This window comes from Zonotrichia leucophrys, chromosome 2, assembly GCF_028769735.1.
Source record: "Zonotrichia leucophrys gambelii isolate GWCS_2022_RI chromosome 2, RI_Zleu_2.0, whole genome shotgun sequence".
Classification (NCBI taxonomy): Eukaryota; Metazoa; Chordata; class Aves; order Passeriformes; family Passerellidae; genus Zonotrichia; species Zonotrichia leucophrys.
In genome coordinates, this window is record NC_088171.1 from 92,058,083 (window position 1) to 92,071,635 (window position 13,553).

At 34.9% G+C, this 13,553-nt stretch overlaps 1 protein-coding gene across 1 annotated transcript in view; it reads right to left on the reverse strand.

Annotated features, from left to right (window-relative positions):
- The window catches only part of LOC135444271 (dynein axonemal heavy chain 5-like), a 150,911-nt gene that overhangs the window by 74,442 nt on the left and 62,916 nt on the right, over positions 1-13,553 (reverse strand). Inside the window, exons 45-51 of the mRNA XM_064705671.1 lie at positions 13,265-13,399; positions 12,059-12,248; positions 9,395-9,612; positions 8,180-8,491; positions 3,131-3,220; positions 2,810-3,046; positions 2,143-2,310 (exon numbers count right to left, since the gene is read on the reverse strand). Of these exons, the coding sequence (XP_064561741.1) occupies positions 2,143-2,310; positions 2,810-3,046; positions 3,131-3,220; positions 8,180-8,491; positions 9,395-9,612; positions 12,059-12,248; positions 13,265-13,399 (1,350 nt within the window). The remainder of the gene's footprint in view (positions 1-2,142; positions 2,311-2,809; positions 3,047-3,130; positions 3,221-8,179; positions 8,492-9,394; positions 9,613-12,058; positions 12,249-13,264; positions 13,400-13,553) is intronic.

Genomic DNA, 13,553 nt, shown 5'->3' on the forward strand with positions numbered 1-13,553 from the left:
AGGGAGCAACATAAGGAGGAAGGAGAGGCAGAGTGGAGCTGTTATTGACTGTCCACAGCCCCCATTTCTCATCCCCCTGCACAACCGGCCAGGGAGGAGGTAGAGGAGTAGGGGATCAAGGACTGAAGGTGAGCCTGAGAAGAGAGGGGTGAGAAGAGGGTGTTTTCAGTATTTGTTTTTCACCATCCAATTCTGGTTTTAATTAGAAAAAAAAATTAAAAGCGTTCCCCAAGTCAAATGTTTTTCCCATGGCAGTAATTGTTGAGTTGAGAATCTCCTTGTATTTACGTCCAGCCCCGTGCTGTTGAGGAGGGGAAGGCAATCAGCAGCTGGGTAAGGGTCTTGCAGCTGGCCAAGGCCAGCAAACTGCAACCATGAATACTCAACCATTCAAAAAATACATTTGTGTTTTATCATTATGACATTTCAGAATGTTTGCATGGTAACAGTAACATTGCACAGCACAGAAATGAGAACTATCTTTGAAAAAGAAGAGGGTATTGAATAGGATTATTTTTGTCAGTTAAAATGTCAGAGAATTTTCAACTGTCCTTTACCAGTTTAATATTATGTTTTAAAATCTTTTGCAATTCGTGAATTAATAATACAGAGAATAAAGGTCTTAAATTAACATTCTAAGTTCTTTATTTTGATTCATACTGATGCTTTACTCAACACCAAAGATTATTCAGATTACTACTTGAAGTATTTTATATTAAGACTCTTTTACTTTTTCATTCAATCAACTGTTTATATCTGGATATATTCCACAAGGTGTAGTAAAACAAAATTCTACAGTAGATGAAAGCAGAAGGGGAACAGTTGTGAAGGCAGTTAACACTCACTCCTAACCTTACATGAGATCAAATATCTGCTACTCTGCTCTATAGCATAGACTCAGCGTAAGCAAATCCCAAGAATCAGTTTCAATTATTTTTAGGGACAGGAATGGCAGCTGAAGGATGGAGGTTGCCAGTATCTGGACAAAATCCAGGACGCGGAATATCAAGACCACCACCCAGACCCAGCCTCTTCACTCTGCTAAAATAGTTCTCAGCTGGTGCCAGGAGCAGAAGCTGGCATGACACTGGCATGCCTGTTGGCATTGACAGCTATGCTGAAAAAATAGCATTAATGGCTGCTGGCACAAGTACAACTCTCTCTCTACCAGGGCTCAGAGAGCACATGGCTGGGGCACACAAAATGGCTCCAGATTTTAAGAAAGCCAAAGGTCAATTTAGGCTGGTGTTTTTCAGCTATTTTCTGTTTCAAGAGCTCTGCAAATCCTCCAGTGGAGGTACAGCTGCCTATATAACCAATTCAGCTCTTCCAACAGTAGATCAGTTTTATTTAGCTGTCTCTCATTGATAAAAGAAGCCACGCATTCCCCTGAAAAACACAGAAACCCTGCTGAAAAACATTGTGCTTCCACTTTTTAAAATAAGGGATGCCAACTTTGGTATGACATCTGGGTTTGTTCAGCCTTTTGATTCTTGACTTTTCTGTATTAAGTTATTAAATTTTTTGTGATTAAAAATTTAAAATGATTAACCTGCACCATTTTATAATACATAAAGCATGGATTTGTTAATTTAATACCAATCCTGTTATTTCCTTCTAGAGAAAGAACATGTCATTTTCAGTGAAGAAATTGAGAGAGCAGAAAACAGACAATAAATTTACCCTCTGAAAACCATCCTTACTAAAGAAAGATGTTCTTTCTCTCTCTTCTGTTTGGCTTTTGAAGAAAGGCTGTGCAACAAGGGTGTACGAAAGATCAGTTCACACATGGCACCACCAACAAAGCACAGGAAAATAAAAAATCCTTCAAGAATCAACATTTTCTTAGCAAAATTTTCCATTAGACTACTCAAAAGAAAAGAAAGGAAAGAGGATTTATCATCTGACCTTGTGGCCACAGTTAGCAAAGCTTAAAAGAAACCTTTGTACTAAAGTGTAGAAACTTGGGGTTTTTTGCCTGTAGTCCATGTGAGTACTGGCAAAATGCCTCAGTAGGAAGGCCAGTATGTACCCTGAAGGAAAATCAAACTATCCTTAACTTCAGCTTAACATTTGTGCCAATATCAACTACTGCAATGTTATTGTTCTAATATATTACATATGTTTTTCTGTTCCCCTTACCTTAATCATAACAGTTTTTGCTGTTCCTTGTTCCCCAATTAGCAAAACAGCTTTTCCTTGCCTCATGATAGTATGCATTAGAAAGTCTGTTCGTACGCTGTCTATGTTTGGAACTAGAATGGAAGTATATTCTGGTACTGAATCTTTAGGATAAATATATTCAGGGACCTGCATAAGAAAGACATGCAAAAAGTTTGAGAATTCCTACCTGCCCACACAATCCCTTTGCATCAGAACACAAAATCAAATGCACTTTATAAAATTTACATCAGTAAAACTTTTCTTCCCAAAAGCCAAGTATCCTTTCATAATCAATCAATTTGTCATTCTTTTCTAAAATGGTGTTGGACTAGCAGGATATTTTCATTCCTCCAGTGCCTGATAAAAGCTTTTCCTTGCTGGAATTTCATAAAGAGTAAGGTGATAGACAGTATACAGTTAAGATCGCTTCTGTTTTACTTCCAAAGCTATTTCAAATGCATGTTTCTGTTCTTTGCTGAATGTATTTATGGGGAAAAGAAAAATATCAGTCAAAAAAAGAAGCTTCTGAGAATTTGGTAGGGTTAATCGTCCTAACCAAATTATGTAGGGTTGGAAGTAAAATGTCTCTTACCAAATACATATTGTGTATCCATTAAGAAAGCTTAACATCATGCAGCATACAAACCTTTTTTGACCAGTGCTCCCACTGTCCACAGGCATTGATAACAAATTCAAACATGGTTTCCTCTCCATTCACAGCTGGAAGCTCTTTCACTGCAGAGTGCTTCCGTAGGAACAGCTCCATTTTCAGCTTCTCATCTGGCTCCAGAAGGGCTCCAGCTGACCACATCACAGCGAAAACAAACAAGCGAGCAATATGCTCCTCACTGAGCTGCTTCTCGTCTCGGCCAGACAGCAAACCCTGCAAAGTGGATGCAATATAGAACTACTGCCCTCCCAGAGCAAATCACAGAATCAGAGAGAGAAAAACAGATGCCACATCTACCTGCAGGAGGTCAATAGCTTGCTTGATGTACATACATTCTAAAATCGACATTTTGGGTGTCACAGCAGAGAAAACAAAATCCATCACATCCTGGGAAGAAAAAAACATTATTTCAAGATTCTCTTTACCAGTTTCAATGGCATGATTTATTCTTAGATGAGATCAATTCTTTATTTTCAAATATATTCTAAACTTTATTTCCAAACAACAACTTTCCCCATTTCTGGGCTTATAAATATTCAGACTTTGACCATGATATTTTCTAACAATAGCGTATTAGAAAAATAACTTTGATGTACCAGAGTCAGCAGAGCTACTTCTATAAGCTCCACAGAGTAATTTCCTGAAGAGCAATTTGAAGAATGCTGTTCAGTTACTTCAGGGATCTGCTTGCCATTTGTGCTCTCCACTAGAGATTTTAATCTACACTGATATTTTTGTAGCAGGAAGATAAAAGCACTGATGATACTTATATATATATAATGCACAAGCTTGCCACTATAAATTTCTATCTGTCTCATCTGTTCTGACTGCACCATACTGTATCAGTCCCTCTTGAAATCAATACTCTCGTTTTCCTGCAGAATCCTGGCAAGGTTCAAAAAGAATTTTTGAATTTATTTTAATGGAAGTTGGACTTTCCTCAGGTTTCTTCATACTGTTGGCTACCTTCGGCAAGTGTTTTGCAACATCTTAAGCAAAGTTTCAAATTAATGTAAACTCCTCTCTGAGATTTGCAGTGCAAAATTTTAAAATATCAATTGCCATCCAAAAGTACAGACTGATGTAAATTATAACCTACTTCCACCTTCATTCAACAATCTGTAATATAATACTCTCCCTGTGGTTTCTATTTGCCCTCCTAATCTTTGCAAATCAACACTACCCACTCATTCTGGGAAATGAAAGTATAACAGGGATACTATGGGAGAAAGTAATTTTGGAGGAATTCCATTTGTAGATGTCATGTCGTGTCAGGGAGAAAGCCAAGACAAAGAAAACATTCAATTGCCCAAAGACATAAACAATTTACTTAGACACTTTTTAAAAAATCACTGAGTTGTTTACCCACATGCTCACCAGCTTTGTTTCACTTCTCAGTTTAATTTTTACCACTGAAGTTCTCCAAGTGCCCTATGCTGATATTTATTGTCACAGAGAATGAATCAATATTTTTTACCCATCCTCCTGAGTTCCATCCCACTGGAATACCACACACACACTAAAAAGATATATAGTGATCAAAAACTCACTTAGGCACCTTAATCTAGAGTAGATAAGTGGTCTAAGAAGACAACCTGAGTGTTGGTATATATAGAATTATGGAATACATACGGTTGCAAGGAACCTTAGAGGTCATCTACTTCCTTCCCCCCACTATGGGCAGGGATGCCATCCACTCTATCAGATTGCTTCTTTTGTTATTTCTTGCAGACTAGCACAATTGCCTCCATCTCTGTGTGCTGCCTTTTTGTGGCTTTCCCTCAAAAATGCCTGGCCCATCCCCAGTGGTGCATGGGGTACTCAGTTGAGTAACCGAGGGTGTTATGGGCGCCACAGGGGAGTGCCCACTAGCACTGTGGGAAATTCAGATCTAACACTTTTAGAGTTTGGAGCTAAATCTCACTGAGATTCAGCTTCTTCATCTGTAAAATAGACCAGATGTCTCATAGGGCACTGTAAATTGTTCAATAATTGATTCGAAACACACAGAATAAAGATATTTCATGCGTCAAAGTATTCTGTACTATCAAGAGCCCAATTTTCACCAGAACTAGTTTTATGGTACTTATGATTCCAATGAGAATTATGTAGTTTATGAAGGGTTTTTTAATGTCTTCTTTTTCTCTGAGTTTATGAGGAAAAAATCAGTTTGATATATGCTAGTATTTTATTACTACTACAATTTTTAAAACAATACATGGCTGAAAAAAAGGATGCAGGATTAACACAGAATTTTGCATTAATTGTTTGGACAGGGGGACTGGAAAAATGAGTTGGGTCATGACAAATACACATACATTTTTAAGAACTTGGATCAGCAATTTGCTATCCCTTACAAGGAGGCTGAAAAATGAGGTCAGATGCTAAAAGTTTATATGAAAGAATGATCCTTTTGCACAGAATACAATCACTATAGAACTCACTGAACTACAGAACACTCTTCAGGACAGGAAGTAGGTAACATATTCAAAGGGTTTAGACAAGCAAAAGAACAACTCAGTAATAGAAAGTTATTAATACTTGTAATATTAATTTTAACATCAGCATTTAAATATTAAAGGTAAGAAATTCTTTGGATTACATATTCAACTCTATGCTCCAGGCACAGTAGCAGCCTTTACACAAATTGGATTAGTGTGAGATTTACTGTGGAAGAAGAAAATTAGTCACATCTGAAAATTAAGTTGCTATTACTTTTTTTTTTTCATTTAAACAATACCTGGACATGCTGAAATTTATGTTATTCACTTAACAACCATCACTGGTTTGAGTTTCACACTTTGCAGACAATCTCAATAACACCACTTGGGTAACTATTTTAATTATTTCAGTTCTTTGAAACTGTCTCAGATAATTATTTCCATCAGCTAAGCAATTCTGTTGCTTACAGGTAGCAGCATCATTCACAGACCAGGAATTGGCAATGGAGATTCTAAATTTAAGAGAGACTTTTTTTAGGGATGAGAGTTTATTTGAAATTTCTGCAAAGTAGGAAATGCTGCTGAGAAGAAAGAATTGAGAAAGGGAGGGAGAGTCCAACCCCTCAATCACTGTTCTAAACAAAATCCTGTGGAAATAGAAAGCATTCTAACATCATCTTAAATTTAAATAAGCTTGGGTTTAGGGGTTTGGTTTTGGACTTTTTTATTTTGTATTTTGATTTGTTGGGTTTTTTAACACATAAAAAATGGCAACTTACAGTGCCATTTTTAATATGCATCAAAAGAATAAATACACTCTTTCCACTGATTCACAACTATTATTTTCTGCTCTTTTCTCCTCCATTACTGCTACCTGCTTCACCTTTATTGAAAATTACTTTATCCAACATGAAGAATTTCAGTGACAAATAACAAGAGTGTTTTGTAAGCAAATTGGAATTATTATAGCTTTTGTCTTACATCTATTTTACATTTATTTTAGTTGAGTTTAGATTAAATTCAGAAAGTCTCTATATGTCTGCTTAAGACTGAGTCTCCTTGGTTACAATATTTCCATTTATACTCTAATCTTCATATTCTTTGAAAAATCAGATCTTTGTAAGATGTTTATATCCATGTTTTTCTTAATACTAGCATTAAATCCACCAAGGTCTATATCTGGGGTTTGACTACCACTGTTGATGAATCTTATTTCAAAAATTTTCTTTTTGAATTTTTTTCCTTTTTTTAATGTGGCAGAAAATAATAACTATAAAAAGAGCCATGTGAACACAAAAGTAGTGTTGCTCTCATCTGTAAAATCACTTTTATTGCCTCTATTATTTGAGAAGCAAAGACAGCACATTAAAAGTGAAAGAAAACTGCCAGCATGACAGCTTTCATTTACATTTTGATAGCTGTAAATGCAGCCTTCAGCACTGAACTAACTTCATATTTCACTGCATTTTCATTTCTTAATCTAATAAAATACATATTTTTCTGGACTTTATTGCTATTGCTTCAGGCTTGGGCATTTTAAGTGTTGTTGTTATGTTTTCAGAGCAAGTTGTAGCATAAAATATAAATAGAATTGTGGCAAAGAAGCAGTAAATTGACCCACATATACATTACTTTGGAAGCATATTTTAAAACTCATTATCAGAATTGTTTCTCTTGCTGCTGCAGTAAATACTATGTCATATCATTAAGTTTTGGAGGTAGAACAAAATGAATAGCTTGTTAAACATTAGTTTTAAAGTAAATGTGCACTGAAATGAAAACTAGACTCTTAAAAGATATTTGTTAACATTCAGGGCATTCTAATACTATATCAATCATTGCTTTTACCATCATCTATAAAAAGCTTTCTGAAATGTCACTCAAAGTTCATTAAAACCTGCATTTTTAAAATGCAAGAGCAATGAAAAATATTACAGGAGAAACCCCTGTGAAATCCAACACCAATTACATGAGCAAACAGGCAGGAGCAAGCTAATGGAAAACCAAGGTATGTTGGAAGTTGCATTTATTTTACAGATATCAAGGAAATCAGAAGATAACTGTGAAAGGTTGCAAAGACATAACTATTTCTTTAAAAACATTCAAAAGTCAAAATAAATATTTCAATATGATGGAAGTATACTACTGAGATTATGCTTTTATACCCACTATTGAGTGCAACCATCCATATTATTGCTGGAATCTTCTTTCTAATGATTCAGTAAGGTAAGGCCAAACAAAGGGAGAAAAGCATTTAGGATTCTTTGACTAAATTGTGTTCAATCTACTGATTGAACACAATTTAGTCCAAAAATGTATCAAAGTGATGCAGTTTCAAAAATTTCCATTGGAACAGGAACATGGATAATAAAATCAAAAGAGACAACTATAGTCAGAATTTCAGAATGATAGAGCTTCAGAGCACAGAACTATCCTGGATTAATTATAGAATGTCTTTTTAAAAATAATAATGGATCAAATGCATTCCTGTTGCACTAGAGTGTAACAATTTCTTTCTGAATTTACTTCTTTATATTTAGAACAAAATAAGAACTTTACCCAGTTCCTTTGTGCATCCTAACAATATTTAAAATTGCAGTATTAAAATTACAAGCAAAAAGAGTATCTGTTTTGCCAACAGGCAATATAAAATAATCACAGGTTTAACAATTCATTGCCAACTCTTGTATGCAGACAAAACAAAACATTCAGATTATTCATATGTTATAGCTTCAGTCATTTACTATTTATAGAGATAATTTTCTTTCTTTTTTAACCCTTCATCTTGAGTTTATTACATAAAAAAAGAAAGTTAAATAACTGAACAAGCACTTGGGAATGAGCATAGCTTCATTAAAAAAAGAATTAAAAAATCAATATTTTTCTGAAGTATACAACTGATTACCTGAAATACAGCATTAAAGCAATTCCATAGGACATTGGAGTATGTGATTGGCAGTGTCTGCAGCCAAGCCCTTAAAATAGGCTTCCAGTCTAACACTGAAGAACTCATGAAGACCATCCCATTACGAGAAACCGTTGCAGGGGAAGCATTGTCAATGTTGTGAGGTTCAAAAATAATCTTGCAATTGGGGGACATCGGAATGCGATCTCCATTGGCCAAAGTAAGAGTCTTATTATCATCCAGAACAGAGTTCAGATTTTCAATCCATATTGCATCAACAGGTCCATCTAAAACTATCCAGATATGCTCCCCCTTAAAAAAAAAAAAAAAAGGAGAGAGACACACATTCGACTTTACCTACATTGACCAAAAATACATTCATGTAATATCAGAAAATGTACTCTCAGATATAAATAATTTGGTCATAATTTGGTGCTCAGCAAAAAAGCAATATAAAAATTCAATTTTTGTAATTTGCTCAGTGATTTTAATTCTTCTTTTGTTATCTTGTGTCACACTAGAAAGGATATTAAGAAACACCAACAAAAATAAATTTGTGCTGTACTAAGCCAGAAGTTGCATCTTTCTTCTACAAAAGTACATCAGCCAACTCAGCATCCATCAAGACGGATGAAAACATTTCCCATTAAATGCAGTCATAAACACAGGCACAAAGTCAGTCCCTTTGAGATGTTACTTAAGCATTTCATGTAAGCTACCCCATTTTCCAAGCCAGTTCAGGGTAGCTGTTTAGTAGATGTGAGTGTAATTATGATTTCATGAAACATGATCTGCAGGTTTGATAGGAGAATTGGGAAATGTCTGCATCAGTTTCTTAGCAAAGCCTTACATTCTGATACAACTAGTGAAATAAAGTGGCAATGACTTGAAACCAGACAGGAGAAAAGACTTTTCTGCCCTCACATCAAAACATGAACATATCTTGGTTTTGTGTTAGGACTGCTTACAGAAGGAAGCAAACCACCTAAAACCTTTTCTAAATTAATTCTGGAACCTGAAATGCTTGTGAAACCTAGTGCTATCTGGGATATGTAATTCTGACTCTTGTGCACATTGAGCTCATCAGACACAAAGCAAAATTAACACTGCATATTCCCATTTGATTTTATAATGGAAGACCTTTCAGATAAATGACAGGTAATGACACCTTATGGAAACAGTATTAAATGTCTGTCATGATACAGCATCCATTACCTTCTTTGCCTTTAAAGTTTTTCTCCATAATGTAGAGAAAATACCATCTGTCCAGTCATTTGTAGCAACATCAAGGGTACCGAACATCTGGGAAGCTGTGATTGCCTTTGGGTTCATTCTCATCTCTTTATGAGGAGCACCACAATCTGTCATTGCTTTCATCAAAATATGAATGCATTTTGTCTTTCCTGCACCAGTTGGACCTAGAGTCATCATACCTTAAAACAATATAAACATGGTTTAAAATGAAATGTCAGTGTGTCATGCTTCCATTTAATGGTTCATTGCATCAACGATCCTTGTTTTATTTTTATCAAAAGCCAATACAAAAGGATGTTTCTCACTCCACTTAATATTGATTGAAACAGAATTTTAAACTATTATTTAAAGGCCTTTATAAATGTCTCTCTATTATGATAGGCAAGCCTGTGTGGGTCTGCATTCTCCCTCAGGCAATTCTTTCCTTTTTTCTAATGGGATAACACAACTGCCTTTTGATGTTCTCATGCAACAACATTGACATGGATGGCAGCAAAAAAATCCAGAAATTTCTAAATGTATCTAATGAGAATGAGTAACTTCAGTGATATACAAAATCAAATGCATCTTCCTGATGCAAAAGTATCAAAATAATGTACCTGCAGCCACCCATGCTGGCATTTAATAGATCTTTCTTTCATAAAACCTGTTAAGTGCAACCACACCTAGTTCATCAGTGTATACATGTTATCAAAGTAAAATAAATTGTGTCTTCAACAATAAATTGAGCCTACTGTTTGTCTTTAGTTATGTTTTCATTCAATATTCAATTCATTCTGCCCAAAATCAGATGGGACATTCAAATTGAAACTTCCAAAGTACTTTAAAGGACTTAGATAACTCCTATTAGCCCTAAAGGCAACTGGATAACATATCCCTTAGTTGGTTTTGAAAACTTCTTCAACAAAAGTATGGAACAATCACAAACCCAAATAATTAAAATAATCCAGTGCCATAAAAATTGTGTGATGTTTCCTCTAAAACTAACGGGTGCTGGATGTTCCCTGAAACAACCTGAGGACTCAGAAGATCATTACTCATGCCATATGTTACATATGGGGAAATCTAATACAAACTCTTCAATGTTAACCAAATGGCTTTCCTGCTGGTTTCAGTGATATTTCAACCAAAATTGTTATGCCAAACAGATTTCAAGATCCATGCACTGGATGTGTGTGTGTGTGTGTGTGTGTTTATAAAAGCGCTTCACGTGCACATACAGCCACATATTTCTCCTCGTTATTTTAAATTCCATGGCGACCCCTCCATGAATTCAAGTTCATGAGTAGGACAAGTGGAAGTCAGGAAAGCTTCTTCCATCAGTGCAGTAACTTTCGTTATATAAAGCAAAAAAAAATTTGGCTTGAGCAATCAACTGTTTGCACGATCTGGGAATAGTAGGAATGTATGGAGAGAAGAGGCATCTAAACAGAATGTCATGGTGGATCCTGAAGATTTTTGAGGAACTGAGGAGCTGTAGTGTCTCACAGATCAAACAGCTTCTTTTAAAAAGAGACAGATTTAATCATAACTAAAAACATTAAAACTTCCATGGTTCCTATATAGAAATAGCTGTTATGCAACACTGCATCCAAAAATCTGGATGTAAATTAGTAAGTCTGCACAGCACTAACCAGTTCTTTGATCTAACGAATGATCTGAATTAAAAGTTTAGGGATCTGACTTAAAAGGCCTTAAGGACTCGGACTCTGGTATGTGAATTAGTATTTCCTTTCATTTATTTCATTAGTTTATTCTCTTATTATGACAAGAAAGACTATTCTTTTATTATGACAAGAAAGGGAGAATAAGAAGGATGATATCTTTATAAATCTTTGCTGCTTTAGTTACATTTCCTTAATATTTTCCCTTTATTATACTAAAAAATCATTAGTTAGAGGTTAAGGGTATAGGGGATATTTTAAAGTAGGGGTATTCTTTTTTCCACTGAGCTATGAATTGTAAACCTGGATTTACTACTGTCTAGGATACCCTTCCTAAGACAGGATAAACCTTACTCAATGGCTTTTTCTGCACTGTAAAAATGTATTTTCATAGAATCAAAGAATGGTTGAAATTGGAAGGGACCTCCGGAGTCCATCTTGTCTAACTCCCTTGATCCTGCAGGAGGAAAGCTTATTTCTCATCAATATAAATGGCAAGAATCAATCACAACGAAAACACTTGAAATTATATCGCATGCATGGTAGAATATATCAAAATAAAGGCCAGAGAAATTATTTTTGGTAGTCTTCTCAACATTATAATCTCACAGTAACATTAAACTCGAGCTTCATGACTGAACTCTGAATGGTTTTCAGAACACTGAATAAAATTGCTGTTTCTGGATTTGAATGAATATATTTTAACTTGCTCTATAGAAATTTCAATCACCAAAGGCCACACTCATACTTCCCATAAAAATGTAATATAACAAAGGATTGCACACCAAAAAAATGCCAGAACAGCTTCCTAAGCAAAATACCCATATATAGGCTTAAAAAATTACATCTGTTAAGTTTTTTTTTTTACATTTTTCATTAAATTAATCTGCATTCAAGTGGCAGATAATGTAATGTAGCCTCAAATACAATGCAGTCTTAAAACCTCATTTAGCATGCTAACCATGTCGGACTCGTTGAGTTTCGTACAGCTGAATAAGTTTAAGTATCCACGGTGGATGATTAATAAGCCCTGCCTCTTCTGTCTGTTTTTGGATGGCTGACTGTAGTTCAGGATACCCAGATTTATCCAGAGTAATTCCAGGGAATAGGTCATTAATGAGACTCATAAATAAAGGTTCATCTTCATCCACCTGTCAAGGATAAAGTAGGGGGAAACACATTATTTATTTATGGAAATTATTATTATAGTTGTAAACAATCATCAATATAAGTTATTTAAAAGATGGCAGTGAAAATCTTACCTCTTCTAAAGCAAATATTATAATTATCCATCAGTTTTATGAAACGAGTTTCATATAAGGAAATCATAAGTAGTAATTTCTACATTAAATACTTTAGGCTGATAAAAATGTCAACAACTTAATACAGTTTTCTTCAATGTATACACAGATATATTTCTTCATTTGTTACATAAATCAGCAAGATTTATTCCCATCATATTTTGCCTTAGAATTTTTATGATTTTTTCCTTCTCTAAATCATTGAAGCGTTGCTATAGGTTTGAACGCATGCACCAACGCGCCGAAGAGATTAACATCAGAAACAGAGTCACTGGTTCCATCACAAAAGTGGTTCCCAAGGTAAATACACAGAGTCTAGACATGCTATAACCTTTTAATTACAGTAATGAAAAGAAAGATGAATACTTTAAATAGTATTACCAAAAGATGATACACTATATGAGTAGGTATTAGCTGCTTCCAATTACCTCACTTAATGCAATTCTTATGATATTCTGAAAAGGCAACAGGCTCCCAAGAAATGTATAAATTGAAATTCTGGATTAAGAAAGATCTTTGGTGACATTATTAAGAGTGAATACAATGTATTCTTCCTTTCTCTCCTTAGGGTAAAAATAATTAAAAACAAGAGGCAATTAGAGGACCAGGTAGATCCCCTAGGATCTCATGGTATTTCCAAAGATTTTTTCAGCTAAAGCTTATGATTTGTTTTCCTCTCTTTAAAAGACAAATTGTGCTCACACAGTAACTGCATTCTGATTCTCAACTCACTTATAAATCATATTGAAACCTGCAAAATAACGTATCTAACTGGTGAAGAAAAATAGCTTTTCAAAGCGTATAATAAAGACCCTTAAAATGCAAACAAAATATTCTACTGGGCAAAGTCATCAGTGTAACAGTACCAGTTTGGAGAGGTTCATGTCCCGCAGAACTCTCATCACAACAGTTTTCTCCGGCTCTTGGGGACTAGATCTTTTCACTGCTCCAAGTGTTCTTAAAACAGACAGGATATTTCTAAGCCCAAAGTCATAGTGAACCTTGAAATAAAGCACAAACAAAATCGGAACTGAAAAAGATCAAATAGATCAAAACAAAAAACAAGAGAGGACTGAAAATTAGATTTGCTAAATAAATGAATGTTATGGAACTTCTCAATAATATTAAATTCACAGCTCTTCGTCTTTAATATAC